Source organism: Antechinus flavipes, chromosome 4, assembly GCF_016432865.1.
Source record: "Antechinus flavipes isolate AdamAnt ecotype Samford, QLD, Australia chromosome 4, AdamAnt_v2, whole genome shotgun sequence".
In the NCBI taxonomy this organism is placed as follows: domain Eukaryota; kingdom Metazoa; phylum Chordata; class Mammalia; order Dasyuromorphia; family Dasyuridae; genus Antechinus; species Antechinus flavipes.
Window position 1 is genome coordinate 411,816,436 of NC_067401.1, and position 18,837 is coordinate 411,835,272.

At 40.1% G+C, this 18,837-nt stretch overlaps 1 protein-coding gene across 1 annotated transcript in view; it reads right to left on the minus strand.

Annotated features, from left to right (window-relative positions):
* Positions 1-18,837, minus strand: part of LAMC2 (laminin subunit gamma 2) — a 75,388-nt gene that overhangs the window by 5,989 nt on the left and 50,562 nt on the right. The window contains exons 11-22 of the mRNA XM_051998809.1: positions 18,078-18,323; positions 14,558-14,703; positions 13,929-14,085; positions 12,743-12,948; positions 11,765-11,844; positions 9,477-9,626; positions 8,774-8,918; positions 6,583-6,732; positions 5,104-5,218; positions 3,090-3,289; positions 1,444-1,602; positions 1,255-1,354 (exon numbers count right to left, since the gene is read on the minus strand). Coding sequence (XP_051854769.1) covers positions 1,255-1,354; positions 1,444-1,602; positions 3,090-3,289; positions 5,104-5,218; positions 6,583-6,732; positions 8,774-8,918; positions 9,477-9,626; positions 11,765-11,844; positions 12,743-12,948; positions 13,929-14,085; positions 14,558-14,703; positions 18,078-18,323 — 1,854 coding nt within the window. The remainder of the gene's footprint in view (positions 1-1,254; positions 1,355-1,443; positions 1,603-3,089; positions 3,290-5,103; positions 5,219-6,582; positions 6,733-8,773; positions 8,919-9,476; positions 9,627-11,764; positions 11,845-12,742; positions 12,949-13,928; positions 14,086-14,557; positions 14,704-18,077; positions 18,324-18,837) is intronic.

Consider the following 18,837-nt stretch of genomic DNA (forward strand, 5'->3'; position numbering starts at 1 on the left):
AACAGACTAAATCTAAATGCTCTTGGAATCTCCTGAGTCATGACATTCTAGTAAGGACTAGTCTTGGCTTAACAGAAAAGACCAAATAATAATCCAATTTCAGTTCAAACTAAACTGAAAACCAATTTCCTATTTAGATTTGGTATGATCTCCTAGAACACATGGCTCTTCAAGTTCCATAGTGTCTAAAAATTCTTCTTTAGACTCAAAATGTTCAGGACCAGAAGTATCCCACTAACTTTCTGTGTCTTTTCCCAAACTACCTATAGGTACTTTGAGTCTATCCTGGACCTCCTTCCCTTTTTTTCCCCTGCATTTTCTTTCTTAGTGATCTTATTTGCTTCTGTAGGTTCAATAATCATTTCAAAAAGGTGACTTTCACATCAATAAATTCAGCCTTCATTTCTCTTCCAAATTTCAGTCCTATAGCATTATCTCTGAGTTATTCCTATCTAAATGACCCATTGGCATCTGAAAACCAACAAGTCCAAAATAGAACCCATAATGTTTTTCTGTAAATCCCATTCCACAGTTTCCTGTTATGTGGAAGCTACTGCCATCTTTCTAGTCAATAAGGGTCGCCACCTTATAGATATTATAGAGACTTCTCTCTCCCTCAGTGCCCTTATGAAATCAACTGCTAACTGTTAATTCAATTTCAATTCTCATAGACATCCTCCCAGCCAAGATCCTCATCACCTCATACCTAGACTATGATCATTTCTCCTACTTGATTTTCCTGCTTCCAGTTTCTCCTTTTCCCAATCTACTATTTTTTTCACAACTGCCAATCATGCTTCTGCCCAAAAACTTCCAGTGACTTTCTAGCCTTATTTCTTATTACTTTATTTCATGGAATCTACAATCTAGCTAAACTGTACTACTATTTGTCAAATATAACAGTCATTCTCCTCCTCCTAACACCCATGCCCAGAAATCTATTTCTTCCTCAACTCCACCTCTTATAGACCCTTCTCTCCCTCCCAAGACAGCATGGATGTTACCTCCTCCATAAAGTCTTTCCTTATTCCTTCAATGATAAAGCATCTTGTATATACTTATCTGTGTAGCTATTACATTTTCCCACTGATAGCAAGCTTCTTGAGAGCCCATATGGTTCTGTTTATTTCTTTCTGTTCTAATAGAGTATCTCAAAATCAGTAGAGAATAAATATTTCTTGAATGGAGAATCCAGTGTTTTCTCCAATAGGCCATTCAAAGCATACTAATATGCTGGAAAAGCACTCTACATACCTATTAGACTCAGGATGCTGTCCAAGGCATTTAGTGTATCTTGGATGGCAAACCCTGCATTTTGGGCTCTGGTATTAGCCCCTTGGGCTTCCTGAATCACCTGAAGAACAGAAAACATGGATGATTTAGGGAGGTGATAAATGGGCTGATTTCACAAGCTCTTTCACAAGTCAACCTCTGGAAACTTACCCTCTGCACAGCATCCCCATCCTGACCAAACTCCAGCTCCTTCCTTCCAAGCTCTCCTTCCACATCCCGGATCCCGCTGCTCAGAGTGGCCATTCCCTTCTCAAGTGCCAAGGCTGCATCTGCTGTTGTGTTCGCGTCTAAGTTCAATCTCCCTATCTCCTGGGAGGAGAAATGGAGCCATGGATGAGAGGGGAGTTATTCACAAGGCAAAAAAACAAGCCCGAGATGAATTAGGAAGACAAACAGCTGCAGCTGACCCTTGAAGACATGAACTAGATCTGCTGAGAAAGGCCAGCTTTGGGAACACACCCATCCCCAGGCTTGGTTTCAAACAAGTCACTTTGGGGTCTGTCAAGGACTGGAAGGGTGTCAACAACATGATTGTGTTCCTGTCTCAGCTTGACTGTGAATGGAACAATAAACATGTTAGGGAAACGATGGGAAAACAGAAAAGAAGGAAAACAAATCCACATTTCTCTGTGTCCTGCTGCCTGATTCTTTTGGGATGCCTCTTGGGTTTCAGTGGGGAGTCATCCCCAAGCTCCATCTTGGAGGCTAATATGACCAGGGTCTGGGAGCTATTACCTCTGTAAAGAAATCTAGTTCAACATCAGTCACATCAATAAGCACTTAGGAAAAGCACTGAACTACAGCGGACCCAGTGCCAGGTGCAATAGAAGGAAAATTATATGTAGTTGGTCTTTGCTCATGACATAGCTTTGGATATTGTTTCCATAGGTAACACAACTTGGAAACAGATGCGTCACAATCTCTGACCTAGTACAGCTAAATAGTTTAGAGGTCAAGAGCTCTGGTGGGTGGGTGGAGGGGGATCTCTGTCTCCCTGTCTGTCTCTGTATCTCTCTCTATCTCTCTTTCTCTCTATTTTTATTTCCTCTCCCTGTATTTCTGTCTCTGTCTCTGTTTCTCTTTTTTTCTCTCTATTTCTATTTTCTCTGTCTCTCTTTCTTTTTCTCTCTATTTCTATTTCTCTTCCTGTCTTTATCTCTGACTCTGTCTCTGTGTCTGACTCTCCCTCTACCTCTGTGTCTCTGTCTCTGTATCTCTCTGTCTTTCTCTGAATCTCTGTGTCTCTCTCTCCCTGTCTCTATTTCTCTGTCTCTGTGTCTGTCTGTCTCTCTCTCCCCCTCTATCTCTATTTCTCTCTGTCTCTGTCTCTCTTACCACTTGACCTTCATTAGATTCAATTTTAAAATAAGGACTTAAATGACCACCATCTCCTCCTAATAAGAGATAAAACATAAGAGACAGATTCCCAGTTGGAATTTTGGTCCATATTTTCTCAAGTTCTGAAATTAAGACGTCCATATAACTCTCACATAGGTAAGTTATACCTGCTTGAATGCCTGGAACTAGAATCCCATGTGTATAAAACCAATGTGAGAATCTTTTGAGTCCAATCCTATTGAGGAAAGGGATATGAGGAAAGGGCCACAAATGATGTCCTTTCTGTCAGAGTGGGTGACGAGCCTGTCTCTCCCCAAGAAGAGATCAGCCCACGGACATGGGCTAGACAAAGTCTCAATTTCATTTAGGAGCCAAAATGGGGCAGACACAACTCCCTCTTCCATCCTTCTCCAGGGTCCCTGCCCTCCTCTTCCCTGCCCAGAATATCAATAACTCACCTGCTCAATATTATCAGCGATCTCTAGCGCCTCTCCTGCCATGCTCTTTGCCCGCCTGGCATCTGCAGCAGCGCTGCCCAGGGCCCTCTCTGCCTGTCCTGTTTTGTCATCGGCCTCTGCAACCAGCTGACTGATAAAGGGGAGTCTCCTCATAGCATTTTCTGCTTCTGTTTTCCGATCCCCGACCTGTAGATCAAATTCTGAGATGGGAGAAGAGAGTGCCCTGAGTCCAAGGGATTACTAATGATTTAATGGAAGAGTCTAAAAATCTGGGGACCCAATTTCTTTTTTTTTTCTTTTTTTTTCTATTTTTTATTATAACTTTTTATTGACAGAACATATGCATGGGTAATTTTTCAGCATTGATAATTGCAAAACCTTTTGTTCCAATCTTTCCCCTCATTCCCCCTCCCCCCTCCCTCAGATGACAGGTAGATCAATATATGTTAAATTTGTTAAAGTATATATTAAATACAATATATGTATACATAGGGGACACAATTTCTTAAAGAAATGTTTTCTTTGAGATCTAAATTCCTTTTTGTTAGGATTTTTTTTTTTTTAATTTCTGAGGCCAGTTGTCCCTCAGGATGGAGCTGATATTTCAAGATAAATCAAATGTATTGTTTTAGCTTCTCTAAACATTCAAACAGCTCCCATCTACCCACCTGCATTCAAAAGGGATAACTGAGGCAAGTAATTGGCTCTATCCAAAGCCACACAGGTTGTGAACAGACAAAAGTTTAGAATTTAAAACTTTAAATACTTGCAACTTATATTCCTGAGCCTCCTTGCTAAGAAACAAAGGGAGACATCATGGCAGAGTATATACAGAACTGGCTTCAGAAATAGGAAGACCTGAGTTCAAATACCACCAGACATACATTGATTATGTAAACCTGGGCAAATCATTTGATCTCTAAGTGCCCCAAGCAAACTTCTAAGATTATGAGTGGGTTCTGATCTGCAGTGATAAAGATTGTTCAATCAATCCATGAATAAGCATTTATAAGGGCTAACAGTCATGAAGCTACAGGACAGATCTGAATAAAAAAAAAAAAATAGGTGGGAGAAAGAACAGGTGGGCTTAGGTGGGAAAGGAATAATTGACAGAAAATCCAAATAAAGGAGCTTCTGGGAAGGTTTCTCTTTTCTCTGGTTGAACAATAATTTCCTACTGTTTCCCATGCTAATGAAGCAGGCTAACGGCATCACCAGGGGGCAATGGTAGCTATTTCTGGGAACAGTAACAAGCATTTTCTACCGTGACAAATTAGACCCAACTCTAGTTCCAGCAAAGATAAAGAATTCAGAAGCAGCAGGGCTCAATAGATAGCGTGCTGGACCTGGGGTCTGTCAAACCTGACTCAAATCCTTATTCTTATATTATATATGCAGCCATGAACAGATGCCTTAGACTCATGCTTCCTCATCTGTAAAAAGGGAATAATGGTACCTAGAGTCCAGGGGTCCTCAAACTAGGGCCCACAGGCCAGATGCGGCAGCTGAGGACAATTATCCCCCTCACCCAGGGCTATGAAGTTTCTTTATCTAAAGGCCCACAAAACAAAGGTTTTGTTTTTACAATAGTCTGGCCCTCCAACAGTCTGAGGGACAGTGAACTGGCCCCCTATTTAACAAGTTTGAGAACCCCTGGACACTCTCAAGATGCAGATTTGATAATGTATATAAAAAAACTTAGCCAACCTATGTAGATATTAATATTATAATTTTGATAGATTAATAATGCCTCAGAGACTCAGAAACAGAGCTGTCTATTTCTGACACATGTTGGCCAAATAGCAATAAGGGACTTGCCCAAGATCACATGACTATTAAGCATCTGAAGCCACATTTGAACTCAGATCCTCCTGACGCCAGGGCCAGAGTCACTTAGCCGCCAGGTTATTGTTTAAAAGTAGACACAGCAGTTGCAAATCTGCTTTAGAAAAGAGAATTTCTTATACCAATAGCATCATGGTTCTGGATTTAAAAAAAAAAATTAAAGACTCACCCCTGAGGTTTTTTAAAATGCTCTCAACTTCATAAAAAGTTGCATTGCCCATGCTCAGGGCCTCCTGGGCTCTGCTCTTAGCAAGATTGGCACGGGAAAGCAGCTGATCCGATTTCTGTAAATAGTCAGGTACAACCAAGATTAGAGGCGTATGTAATCTACACCCTAGAAGCGCATTCCGACTAAACAAAATTAACCCCGACGCATTTCTCTTTCATGATAACAGAATGCCATAATTCACTGAACAGGAACATGAAAACAGATGAAATCTCCCACTCTCTGGGAAAGGACAAAACACTGGACGGCTCGAAGACACAGACATGGGAGCAAAACAAAATCAGTCAGGTTTTGAAAACCTCATCTTGCAAATTATTTATTTGTTTGTTTTTTTTTTTTAAATAACTTTTTATTGACAGAACCCATGCCAGGGTAATTTTTTACAGCATTATCCCTTGCACTCACTTCTGTTCCGATTTTTCCCCTCCCTCCCTCCACCCCCTCCCCCAGATGGCAAGCAGTCTTTTACATGTTGAATAGGTTACAGTATATCCTAGATACAATATATATGCATCTTGCAAATTATTAAATAAAATCTCGCTGTTAAGGGTAAAGGCTGGGGAGTGTTATTTCTCCCTATTAGAATATGAAGAAATTAAAAAAGAAATGGTCTGAAGACTCCTTTGTGCTTTCTATCATTGTTATAACCTGTGTTTTTGATGTATTTAAGATTTGGGGTATTTAAAGGATACTATTTCCTCTATTTTCTTTCTAATACCACTCTATTTTGGACATTTAAGAATCAATAGCTAACTAGATAATGAACTTATTGCCCTTAACTTTTCCTTTATTGATTCATGATACATTTATTGAGATGTAATAAATTATTCATAGACTGTCAAACTCCAGTTTTCTCTAATAAAGCTGTATTTGTCTTTCAAATAAATAAAATCTCACAAATTTAAACCCCCAGCACAGCTAGTGGACAGATTCCCAAACTAAATGTCAAAAGGCCCAGATTCTATTCCCAAATCTGGATACTGACTCATTGGGTAGTTCTAGGTGACTAACATTATTATTATGTTTGTCCCCCAGCCTAGATACAAGTAGGCTCAATTTCAAGACATCTTTAGATAGCAATCTGAGTCAAAAAAAGCCATTGTGCTGCTGATGGGCTATTTGGTCCATATTTGTTTGGAATTTGGCATCAGAAGCCTGGGTTCAAATTCTGACTTTATCACTTACTAGCTATGTGCCAATTTAGGGAAGTCATTCAAGGCTCTCTGAGTTTCAGTTTCCTCATCTGCAAAATGGGGATAATAAATCAGATTTGAATGACCTGATTAAGCAAGGTTGTCATGAATAAAGCTCTGGTATACCTTATAGTGCTATATATCTCTTAAATAAAGACTTACCCTTAAAGTTTTTTTAAATGCTCTCACCCAAAATGCTCATAAATCATTCTCAGTGGAAGTGACGTACCTGTCTCTCCTTCTCTCCATCCTGCAAAAGCTGCTCTGTTTCTTTCTCCCAGTTTCCCAGGTGATCTTGCAAACGCTTGTATTCGGTTATATGCCTTGTTACCAGACTTGACAGAGAGTCAGCTTCCTGTCTGATTCTCTTTGTTTCCATCTGAAATCACAGGGACATCAAGAAACCTTACTTTCCTACCATAGGAAAGAAGCCATTTTGTAGGACAGAGACACAAGTAATGCAGGATTTGGGGGTAGAGAGAGCGAGAGAGCTCTGAGCCCAAAGTGACATGAATTTAAATCTAGCTCCAGATAATTATTAGATATGCAATTCTGAGCAAATCATTTAACCACTGCCTGCCTCAGTTTCCTCATCTGTAAAATGGGGGTTATTACAGCACCTCCCTCCCAGAGTCCCAGATAATATTTGGGTAGCACAGTACCTGACACAGGGTGGGTGCTTAATAAATACTTCTTCCCTCCCCACTCTTCCCCCATAACAAGGACCAGTCTGAAGGACCTTGCAGAGACGTGACTGTCTAGAAATAGGAGCAACATACAAAAGGAGTGAAAAAACTAAGAGTAAGCATTGGCCCCGAGGCAAAGAAAAGTGGGCTCCAAAAACATCTGAAAAACTTTCCATCTTCTTGGGATCTTCATAAAAATCTGTGCCTGTGCCAAAATCACCAAGTCACTGTTTTTGTTTGTTTGATGTCTACGTTTCCTTAGAGGACCTCCCAGGGAAAAATGTAAGAGAAAGGAACAGATAGATCAGGGGGAGGGAAGGTGGACCCCAAGCAAAGATTGCAGGAAGAATAGATTTTTCTGAAGCAAACAAGCTTTGCAAGCCATCTCTTAGGTCAAATAGAAGCAAATCCCTTTTTGGTTAGGATACAGGAAAAATTAAACCTTCACTAGTAATTAATTTGCCACAGTTCCCACTGGTCCCTGGGATCTGGGAAAAGGGCGGCCACTGTATCAGACACTGTGAAATTATAATGACCAGTTTTGGCCACTAAGAAGAGATATGAGAAGCCAGGTGGAATCATGGGGCTGTGGAGCATTGCATAGAATGTCAGACTTTTTCCATGGGTAGATTCGTTTTGCTGAATTATTCTCCCCCCCCACTTTTTTTTAAAATTCTTTGTTATAAGGGCTGGTTTTCTGGGAAAGAGTAAGAAAAGATGGATCCGAAAATGAAGGTGAAATTTTTTTTTAAAAGATAACAATGCTTTTTGTTTTCTTTCTCATTTTTTTCCTTTTTGATTTGTGTTTAACATATATTGAATTACTTGCTGTTTGGGGAGGGGCTGGGGAAAGGGAGGGAGAAAAATTTGGAACACAAGGTTTTGCAAGGGTGAATGTTGAGATAGTATTTTGAAAATAAAAAGCTATTATTAAAAAAAAAGATAGCAATAATCGCTTTCTTTATATTCTCACTGTTTAGCATACTCTATTGCACATTGTTGGTGTTATTCATTCATTTCTGTCATGTTTGATTCTTCATAATTCCATTTGGGGTTCTCTTAGCCAAGACACTGGGGTGGTTTTCCATTTCCTTCTGCAGTTTGTTTTATAGATAAGGAAACTGAGGTAAATAGGATGAAAGTAACTTGCCCAGTGTCACCCAGCCAGTTTGTCAACTGGTAGTAAAAATTTATTTTATTTATTCTAAAAATGCTTGTTGGCTGTTGACTGTCGATAAAACTATTTTATTTATTTCTTTAAATGCTTGTTGATTGTTGACTGTCAGTGAAAATTTATTTTATTTATTTTAAAAATGCTTGTTGGCTGTTGACTATCGATAAAACTTTATTTTATTTATTTTTTTAAATGCTTGTTGATTGTTTATTGTCAGTGAAAATTTATTTTATTTATTTTTAAAATGCTTGTTGACTGTTGATTGTCGATAAAACTTTATTTTGTTTATTTTTTTAAATGCTTGTTGATTGTTGACCAACAGTAAAAATTTATTTTTTTTAAAAAATCAGCTTTTAACTTCACAATTTGCCACTTCAAAGAGATCAAGGCTATGTCATGTCTTCCTCAAAATTTTGTTCATACACGGTAGATTGAAAAAAGACCATCCTTTCGACTTGAGGGAATACACACTAGGGGAATGGCATCCCCAGAAGATGAGAGAAGAGCTGTGTGTTTCTGCTATTTGCTGCCTCCAGTTTGTCCCTGGGGGTCCCTCTCACCTGGAAAGCCTGGTTAGCGATCTGGGGGTGTTGAGGCATGGAGTTCAGGAGGCGCAGGCTCTGCTGGTAGGATCTCTCTGCTTCAGTGTCAGTTTGACCGGCCTCCCTCTGCAACTGCTGGGCCAGGGATTTAGCTTCTTCAAATCTACAGAAAGAAACCATCAGGAGAATTTGCAATGGATAGAACCCTACCTTTGGAATCAAGATAATCAGAATTCAAATCCTGCCTCAGACACTTACCAGCTATGTGAATGGGCAAATTATATCCTTTCCATCAGCCTCAGTTTCCCTAAATGAGTATAATACAGCACTTATATCCCAGGGTTTTTATAAGGATTAAGTAAGGTAATATTTGTTTGTTTGTTTTTGTATTCTTGTTTTTAGGGGTTTTTTGGGGGGGATGATGCAATTGGGGTTAAGTGACTTGTCCAGGGTCACACAGCTAAGAAGTGTTAAGTGTCTGAGGTCAGGTTTGAACTCAGATCCTCCTGACTTCAGGGCTGGCACTCTATCCAGTAAAGTAAATATTTACTTTCCAAACTTTAAAGAGCTATATCAATGTTACCGTTAGCTACTATGCACAGGAGTTTTATTATTATCTCACCTAGAAAGAGTCAGACTTGCTAGGTTCCCATAAAAAAAGTCTTCCCTTTTTCTCTATCCCCTTCCCTTCCAATAATTGTTATAGTGAATTCAAACTTACTTTCCCATAAGCCCCTGTACCACAGAGCTATCCACATTGCTGCTTCCCACTCCTTCAGTCACAGCTTTGCGAACCAGTTCCAAGGCTTGGTCAGAATAATCCCTGGTTTCCCCAGCCAGTCGTTCCATATCATTAGCTGACTTTACATGACTGAAAGGTAAGAATTTGAAATCCCATTAGAGTTCTCATAAACAAAGGTTGAAACATTTGCCTTCTTCCTTTTGATCTTTCATGTAAATCAAAGGAAAGGGAATGGCAGAGCAGACTTGCCCCAGAAAGACAAGTAGAAAAGTGAATAACTACCTCAGAGTAGATATAATAGAGCATCCTTTAAATAATAGAAACAGGTGTATCATAAGCATCATAACAAGAGTGCTGCTTGAATCATCTAAAAATACAACTAGGAAATAATGAAATAAATAAAACTACAATAGGATTTAGACAATGTCATTAAGTGGTTTTATAAATTCAGTAGATACCAGCAGAGTTCTGTACATGAAGTTTAATGGCCCCTGCTTCTGTTTGAATTTGATACCAGAGAACAATCATAAAATGAAGAATCAAGAAATTTCCCCTCTTGGCAGTATCATATGTATGTATGAAAATATCTGACTTCAAGATCTTTTGTTATTCAATAGTTAAAACCTGAGGACTTGTACTCAATGCCTTGTTTTAAATGACAGAAATTGCCATCTAACAGACTCATCCAACATAGCCATCAAGAATCCAGGCCATCACAATGAGCATCCCAGTAGGGCTTTGGGGGAAACACACACAAGAAGAAGATGGAGATGTTATCTACTTTCCAGACTGTGATATGGAATTAGAAAACGAACCCACAAAACTCATCTAATCTTGGAGAGATACCACAAATGGACACATTAGGCCCAGAACTGAGCAGCAGGAGAATGGACTGGCTTGCCTTTGAGAAATTGCAAATAATTTCGAAGACCTCAAACTTCTCCCTAAAACAAAGGCCCAGCTTGTAAATTCTAATATTCTACCAGTGTTATTACATGGTTGTCATCCTAAAGTCTCTAATTAGACATGAGTATCCCTCAGAGGATTATAAAGAGGGATATAGTGTAGTTAAGTTGACTGTAAGTAAGAAATAAGGAAGTACTAAGAATACTTATAAGTATTCTTATATAATAAAATACTTAATAATATGAAGAATGTAATAATAAAAGCTTGCTAAATAAGTGAAAGTTCCAGATCCCTTCAGCGTACAGAAATATTCATTCTGTACAATCTCTCTAACGTGAGTGGTTTCCTACATCTCAAGGCTCTTTTTTATACCGAGAAGCTTCTCACGATATCTCTGCCAGATTATTTTTTCCTCCCATTAGTCCACTCCTAAACTGGGCCTGACTCCAAAGAAACCTTTGTCAACAAAATCATCCCAGATGTTCTTCCTGCCCTTCCCCCCAAAAGCCAAGTGAAGTTTTGCAGGGATAGCTCACCCTGTAGAAGTCCAAACCAGCCCCCTTGGACTGACTCAGCTCCATAGGAGATCAACTGAGTTTCCCCCCACCTGTTGAGCATCACACTAAGACTCTCAAAAGGACTCAAAAGCTTCAGGATCCCTGACATATGTTTTACAGCAGTCATTAGGCCCCTGTCAAGCTTGTCTGATTGTAGGGTTGGCCCCCAACCAGACTGCCTGGTCATTACTTGTTGCTACTTGTTCCTGGGCTTAGTTGGAATAGAGCAGTTGAGTCCCCTCAGGCTGCAGAGAGTTCTTTCCCAAAAGCTCATTCATTCCAGTTCCAGGTGGCCCCAGGAGCTGGGCCCTACAAGTACTTAGCCTAAGAGTCACACTTGGAGCAGCTGGGAACAAAATGCTCCCAGCCTTTATCCCAGAACCGTTCCTTATAAAAGGAAACATCTGTAGGTTGTACTACCACTGGGACGCTTAATCTGGGGTCTGTGAACTTTTAAAACACTTTGATAACTATTTCAATAGAATTAGCTTTCTTTGTAATCCTAAATATTTTAATATATGCATTTAAAGACATTCTGAAATGGGGATCATTGGTTTCATCAGATTGTCAAAGGTATCTATGATCCAAAAAAAAAAAAAAAAGGTTAAGAACTCCTACATTATTGTATATCTAAAGAACTCGAGCCCTTTAAAAAAAAAAAATAAAATAACAAGCATTCAAATCCACACAGAGGCAGGTGGATGGTTATTTTTTCCAGGACAAGGTTGACCAGAGAGCTCTTGTGGTTAAGTCTCCAGTTTGGGTGAGTCAGCCTCCAGGTTAATACCTCCAAATGTGACTCACCTGTCTGCTAAACTCCAGGCTTCTTGGGCTAGTGTTTTAAAGCTGTTTGGTCCTTCATACTGGTCTGAAGGTGGAATATTCTGGAGGGAAGAATAGAAAGGTCTTATGTTCTACCACTTAACCTTGTAACCACAGAAGCAAGGAATCTGACTCTTTAGGATCATTCCAGTTGGTGCTACTCCATCCTTATGGTACAAGGTATATCTCCATATCTCAACCTGACTCAGTCAATCTGAATTCTCTAACACAGCATCTGATCCTAGATCCTTGTGTTTCCCATCTCCCCACCACTATCTCCTTCTCTCAGATCAAATAACATAATTCAATTGATCCTATCCTGCCTCTACAGAATTGGATTATACCTCAATATCTCAAGGATCTGTGATTTTGACAATATAGTAGTCAAACCTAGTAATGAGTCTTTTAAAATTCAGCTAGATCGGGCCCCAAATAATTGACATCACAGTTCATCAATTGATCCTGGACTTAAGCCTTTCCATCTTTGTCTGGTCCACTTCAGCTTGCATTCGTCTGCCATAGTCTTTGAGAATCCACAATCACTTCCCTACCACAACGAATCACATTGGAGAATTCTCTAGTGGAACATTAATCTGGGTTTGCCTCTTGCAGAGAAAAGCACAAAACCCTCATCAGAATAATTTTCACAATTCCACTGTCTTATTTGACCAACTTCTTGGACCAAGCAGAATGAAGGGAGAGGAGGCAGGAGCTCAACATGGAGAGTGAAATAAGAGGGGTAACAGAATAGTAAAGAATCTGGGATTTGATGGAGAAAAAAGAACACAAAAGGTAGGGATGGAAGGGTTATAAGAAAGAAAATTCCAAGGCAGAGAGATGACAGGAAAAAACTTAGAGCAGAGATTAGAGAGGAGGGGGGAAGACATGGAAGTGGTCAAGTGAATAAAGTTGGGTCTTCTACTGAGAAGCTCACCTACGAGCCTCAGAACATAAACTTACAGTATTGCTTAGGGAGGTTTTGCTTTCCTCCAAACTCAATCTCATCTTGGCAATCAGTCTCCGGGTATCCTGGACTTGGCTTTGATACTGATTCCCCAAGGCCAGCATTCTGTTCGCCATCATTTTGAGTTCATCCAGTCGTGATTGGTAATTGGTCTCTTGGGCCCTTGCCTTGTCCAGGCGGAGCTTCAGGGACCTACTGGAGCCTGGACATACAAAGAGAAGTTCATTAGGATAATAGGATTACAAAAGATACAGATGTCCTCTGATTATCCTGCTTGCATATTGGGTCAAAAAAGCCTTAACAGTTAGTTCTTCAATTTCCAAAGAGGATCATGAGATCATAGATTCAAACACATTTTATGCATGAGAAAACTGAGGCCCTTTGAGGTTAAGTAATTTGCCAATGCTCAATAAATCAACAAGTGTTTATTATTGTAACATGGGAGACCCTGGTCATACCCCCCAAAAAAATAATACTCCCTGCCCTCAAGGAACTTATATTCTTTAGAAAGACTACTCTGTAGTTTCTGTAGAAACTATACTATGTAGACACTCAGAGAATAGATTTGTATAGAGGAAATATAAAATAAATATCAAGTAATTAGACAAGAACACTAGCAGCAGGAATGGAGACAGGGCAGGAGAATAGAAAGTAATACTTGAGTTATATCTTGAAGGAAGAGACAAATTCTGTGAGGTGGAGATAAAGTAGGAGTGCCTTCCAGAGGTTAGGGATGGCCAGAGTTGGAAGAAGGCAGATCATGTGTGAGAAAAAAAGAGAGGGTCACTTTGGCTGGACCACTGGCCGTGGTACTTAGGGTAGTACTTAGGTTAGGGCCATATTGTGAAGAATCTTAAATGCCTAAGAAAAGGGTTTATGCCAGAGTCAATAGGGAGCCATTGTAGTTTATTGAGGAGGGGAGTAAAATGGTCAGATCCACAGTTAAGGAAAATACATCATTAAAATTACATAAGAAGCAAGTGGCAGAGCTGAGATTTGAATCCAGATCTTTGGTTCCAAATTCAGCTCATTTTACAGGGGACCTCAAGGATAAAGGCTTGGGACTCAGGGACATAGAGATACTGATCCAAGCAGAGACACTCCACTGCATAGAACTACCTCCCCATAGTGACCTTTCCTTCCCTTTTCTGTCTAAAGAAAAGGGAAATTGTTCTTCATTACCTTCAGAGATCTGAGCTTCTCGCAGAATGTCCTGAAGGGTCCCCTCCGCTTCCTTCAACCTGCCTTCTAGTTCTGCATTGGGTAGGGACCCACCACCAGCCTGTATCTTCAAAACTAGAGCCTCCAAGCTCTGCAGCTGCTGCAAGAACTGGTCCAGCTGAAACCAGCACGGGAGACGGGATCAGAACACAGAGGGAAACCAAGATTTCTCAGTCACCTTGAGACTAGAACCTATTGAGAAACTTTGAAACATTTCTGTCCAGAGTTCAGCTTGTTCTACATTTGAGGTTTCTTTGGGACCCTGAAGAACAAATATTTACATTCTTCCCTGAACTTTGGAGAGATATCTGGAGACCATTTGTGTTATGACTTCTCAAATTAATTTACATTTTATTGATTGATATTCTAATTGCATTCCTTAAAAAGTAACATACACAGAAAGGGCTGTGAGACCTTAAATACCATTTCATTAATACCACTATCAAGTAGTCAGAAAGAACTCCAGCTGCTCCCACCAGAGCATCTCCCACCCATCCATCACTTGAGTTCTTATTATCCTTGAAATCCTTGTGGACTTTAAACAGGAAATACTCTGGGTGGCAAAAACATTAGGAAAAGAGCTTACTTACCTGAATCTTCACTTGGTTATAGCAAGTTGGACAGCTGGTTAATGCTGATTGGTCACAACTGACACCCCCAAATCCCGGCTTACAGATGCAGCTCCCATCACTTCGACACCTTTGGGGCTCAGATCCCACTGAGTTGCAGTTGCAAGCTAGAGAAAATAGAGGGAAATCTTAAAGGAAATTAGGAAATATCTTAAAGGAGTATCTTAATATTAAGGAATATTCTTAATAATAAAGGAAAAATCTTAAACGAGGTTAACTTCAGGAGGGAAAAAAAGAGCTATGAAAGATAAATATGGAGAATGTCAAGTCACTGGATAAGAATTCTTGCCCCTTTCTGGTCCAGATAATACCTGTTTCTGCTTTCTATTCATTATCAGAAATCTACTTCTCAAACAGGTATATTTCCAAGAAGAAGATCCATAGACTAATACTATAACAGTCTGTCTTTCAGTCTCTTATTGCCTACCCTAGACCACATACTTTTTTCCCACTATATTATTTTTCTTGGTGATTCTATTAGCTCCTTTGGATTCTACTCTCATCTCCTTGTAGATGATTCCTAAATCTACATATGTGGCCCTAATCTTTCTCTTGACTTCCAGCCTCACATCTTCAACTGCCTATTAGAGATCTTGAATGAGATGTCATCTTACAGATATCTTAACCTCAACATGTCCAAACCTGAACCCATTATCTACCCCTCAATCTTCCCTCTTTCTAATTGTACTATAATTGTCAAGGACCACCTCTGTTCTCCTGATCACTCAGGAGTCATCCTCCAATTCTCACTGTCTCCCACTTCCCGTCCCCATTTCCATTCTGCTGTGATGTCCAACCTTTATGACATCTCATTTATACCTCTTTATGTGGCTGCCATCACCTGAGGACAGTCCCTCACACCCACACGACTGCAATAGCCTGTAGTTTGTCCTTCTCCTTCAATTCTCTTCCCATTCCAGGTCATCCTTCACTCAGTTGTCAAAATGATCTTCCTATTCAATAAATTCCAGTATCTCCCTACTACCTTCAAGAAATGATATAAAATCCTCTGACTTTTAAAGTCCTTTAAAACCTAGTGCCTTTTGTACCACATAAAAGTAGGTTTCTTCTCAAACTAACAAGAAATAATCTGATCCAATGATTTCAGAAAGTCCTGGAGAGACTTACATGAACTGGTACTAAGTGAAATGAGTAGAATCAAAAGAATATTATATACAACAAGAAGATTAGGTGAAGTTCAATCCTGATGGACTTGGCTCTTTTCAGCAATAAGGTGATTCAGGCCAATTCCAAAAGACTTGGGATGGAGAGAGCCATCTATATCCAGAGAGAGGACTATGGGGATTGAATATGGATCACAATATAGTATTTTCACCTTTTTTGTTTGCTTGCTTGGTTTTTTCTCTCTCATTTTTTTCTTTTTTGATCTGATTTTTCTTGTGCAGCATGATAAATGTGGAAATATGTTTAAAACAATTGCACATGTTTAACCTATATTGGATTACTTGCTGTCTAAGAGAGGGAAGAGGTCAGGAGAAGGGAAAAATATGAAAAGCAGGGTTTTGCCGTTGTGAATGTTGAAGACTATCTTTGAAAAATAAAAAGCTATTATAAATTTAAAAAAGAAATAATCTGGGTGGAGGGAGGGAGGGGAAAAATTGGAACAGAAGTGAATGCAAGGGATAATTCTGTAAAAAATTACCCTGGCATGGGTTCTATTAATAAAAAGTTATTTTAAAAAAAAGAAATAATCTGATGCAGGAGATCCCCGGAGAATTCATTTTCATTGGCAATATTTGGGGACCCATACAGGTGTCAGGTTATTTTCAGTTATAGGATCTATAGGAGTTAGAAGGGGCCCAGATGCCATTTATTCAAATTCCCTTATTATAAAAACAAGGAAATTGAAGACAGGGGAGATTAAGTGATTTATATCACATAGGAGGTAATTGTCAGGGGGAAATTCTGAGGGCAGATTCCAGAGCTGATGCTTTCCCATTATCTCTAGCCATGAAGTCTCGATACACAGGGTCCCCTGTAAACATGTGGGATTCTCTTAGGGGGATTAGGGATTCTGACAAGTCCAGAAGTCCAAGGACCATTTAGGCCTTGATTATTTCACCGAGACCCTGTGGACCAGGTATATAATTCAGAGTCTGGATACTCCAAGTCATAAAATCAAGTTCCAACTTAAACACTGAACTCATTACTAGCCTTAGCACCAACATGCAACAAGTAAGACTTGAAAGGGCAGAGTAGAATAAAGTAGACAGGGAGTGTATTGGTTAGACAGCTGGGGTCTGCAATTAGGAGGTCCCAAGTTCCAATCCGATCTGAGACACTGACTAGCTGTGTGACTCTGGGTTCCAATCTTCCTGCTAACACTTAAGAGCTGTGTGATCTTGTGTAGTAATTTAACCTCTCTGAACCTCAGTTCCTTCATCTGTAAGGGAATTAAACTTGATAGCTTCTAGAATCCTCTCCAGCTTTAAATCTATGATCCTGTGAGGAATGATAGATAATAATTCCTTTCATCTGAAATAACAACTCACATTTATATAAGAGCCTTAAAGGTTTACAAAGCTTTTATCTTTCAACAATCCTGTGAGTCGGGTAGTATCCAAAACAGCAGCACAGGATTAGACTTAGGAATCCTTTAAGATACTTGACTAAAAACGGAATCTTTCCAAGGGAAGCTTTGAGAGTCACTCATACCGCAGCCCAGTTGTACTGACTTCCTGCAAGGGTCTCTTAAACCACTTTATTAGATACACCCTGTCCCTCTCTTAGCTTTAGTTTGCACTGCCTTATTCTGGAACCATTTATGACTCTCCCCCAACAAGTTTGGCAGCCACTTTCCACTTTACCTGCCTCAGGATTATACCCAAGCTATGGCCCCTTTTTATCTCCTCTTCCCCTTAGGAATGTAAACCTGGCTTCCTCAAGCTCCTCACCCAGTTTTAACCCATTAGAGACCCTGTAATTCCCTGCTAGAATTCTGCTCTGCCATGCCCCAGCTCTCTTGGAGGATTCTTAATTAGCAATAAATCAGCAAGTGTTTATTAAGTGGTTATCATGTGCCAGGAACTTTGTTAAACTCTAGGGAAACAACTAAAATAAGAATAAAAAATACTAATAATAAATAGATTCTGCCTTCAAGGAGCTTATATTCAAATGCAGGAGGTCCCTACAAAATGGGGAATGGACAGTTATTTCAGGGGGAAAGTCCTGGCTGCCACAGAGGGGGCAGGGAATGAGAAAGGTCTCTTGCTAAAAAGAGGGAAATTATAGGAAAAAGAAGAAAGCGGTTTCAGGTCTAAATCAGTCAGGGAGACCAGAAGGGATTAGTTGCTGTACTTTGGGCACTCCATATTCCTTGCCTGGCCATTCCAATATTTTCTTTCCCCTGATTCTATGCACAACTTGCATTCAGATACACACACACACACACACACACACACACACACACACACACACACACACACAAGTACCATCAAATCCTCCAGGGTCACATTCCTACCCCGACACTTGTCCGCTGGATTAGTAGCCAGAGGATTCCCAAAGTAGCCCTCTTTGCATTGGTCACAATGGAAGCCAGCTGTGTTATAAATGCATTTCAGGCATTCCCCTGTCAAGTGATCACATTTTCCAGGTGCACTGGGGTCAATATTGTTGTTGCACTGACAGGGCTGGCAGGGTCTTACAGGACCATTTTCACCAAAGGGGTCTCCAAAGTAGCCATCAGCACAGAGCTCACAGCGAGCACCTGGGAAGGGACAGATAAGCAAAAACGACCATTAGCAAGTCCAGAGCAAGGCTCTTAAAAGATCAGGAAAAGCTGAGGTGACTGGGGTCATTCCAAGGATACAAGCCCACACTGGCACTGAAGCAACGGTAATCTGAACCCCGTGTTGGAGAGAGAGCATAAAGCAGTCATAAAGAAGCTGAACTGAGAGTTATGGGATTTGAAGAACTCATGGTAGGGATGAGAAGCCTGAAAAATATGACTGGAACTCCAAAGAATAAAGATTAAGGAAACTCCTAAGAAAGATTATAGGGATTGGTTCTGGGTCAAGAGCAAGGGAGGACAGGTAGATGAGTAGAGCATTGCACTGGTACCCTTTCAAAGTTGGGAGAAAGGAAGGCAAGCATGGGGCAAACTTTTGGGAAGACACGGACCAGATTCTCCCAAGATGCTCAGGGAGGAATAGGCCATGATCTGCAATCTGCATGGTTGGAGGGAAGTCCCAAATTAATAAGATTGTAGTTCCATTTGAGTA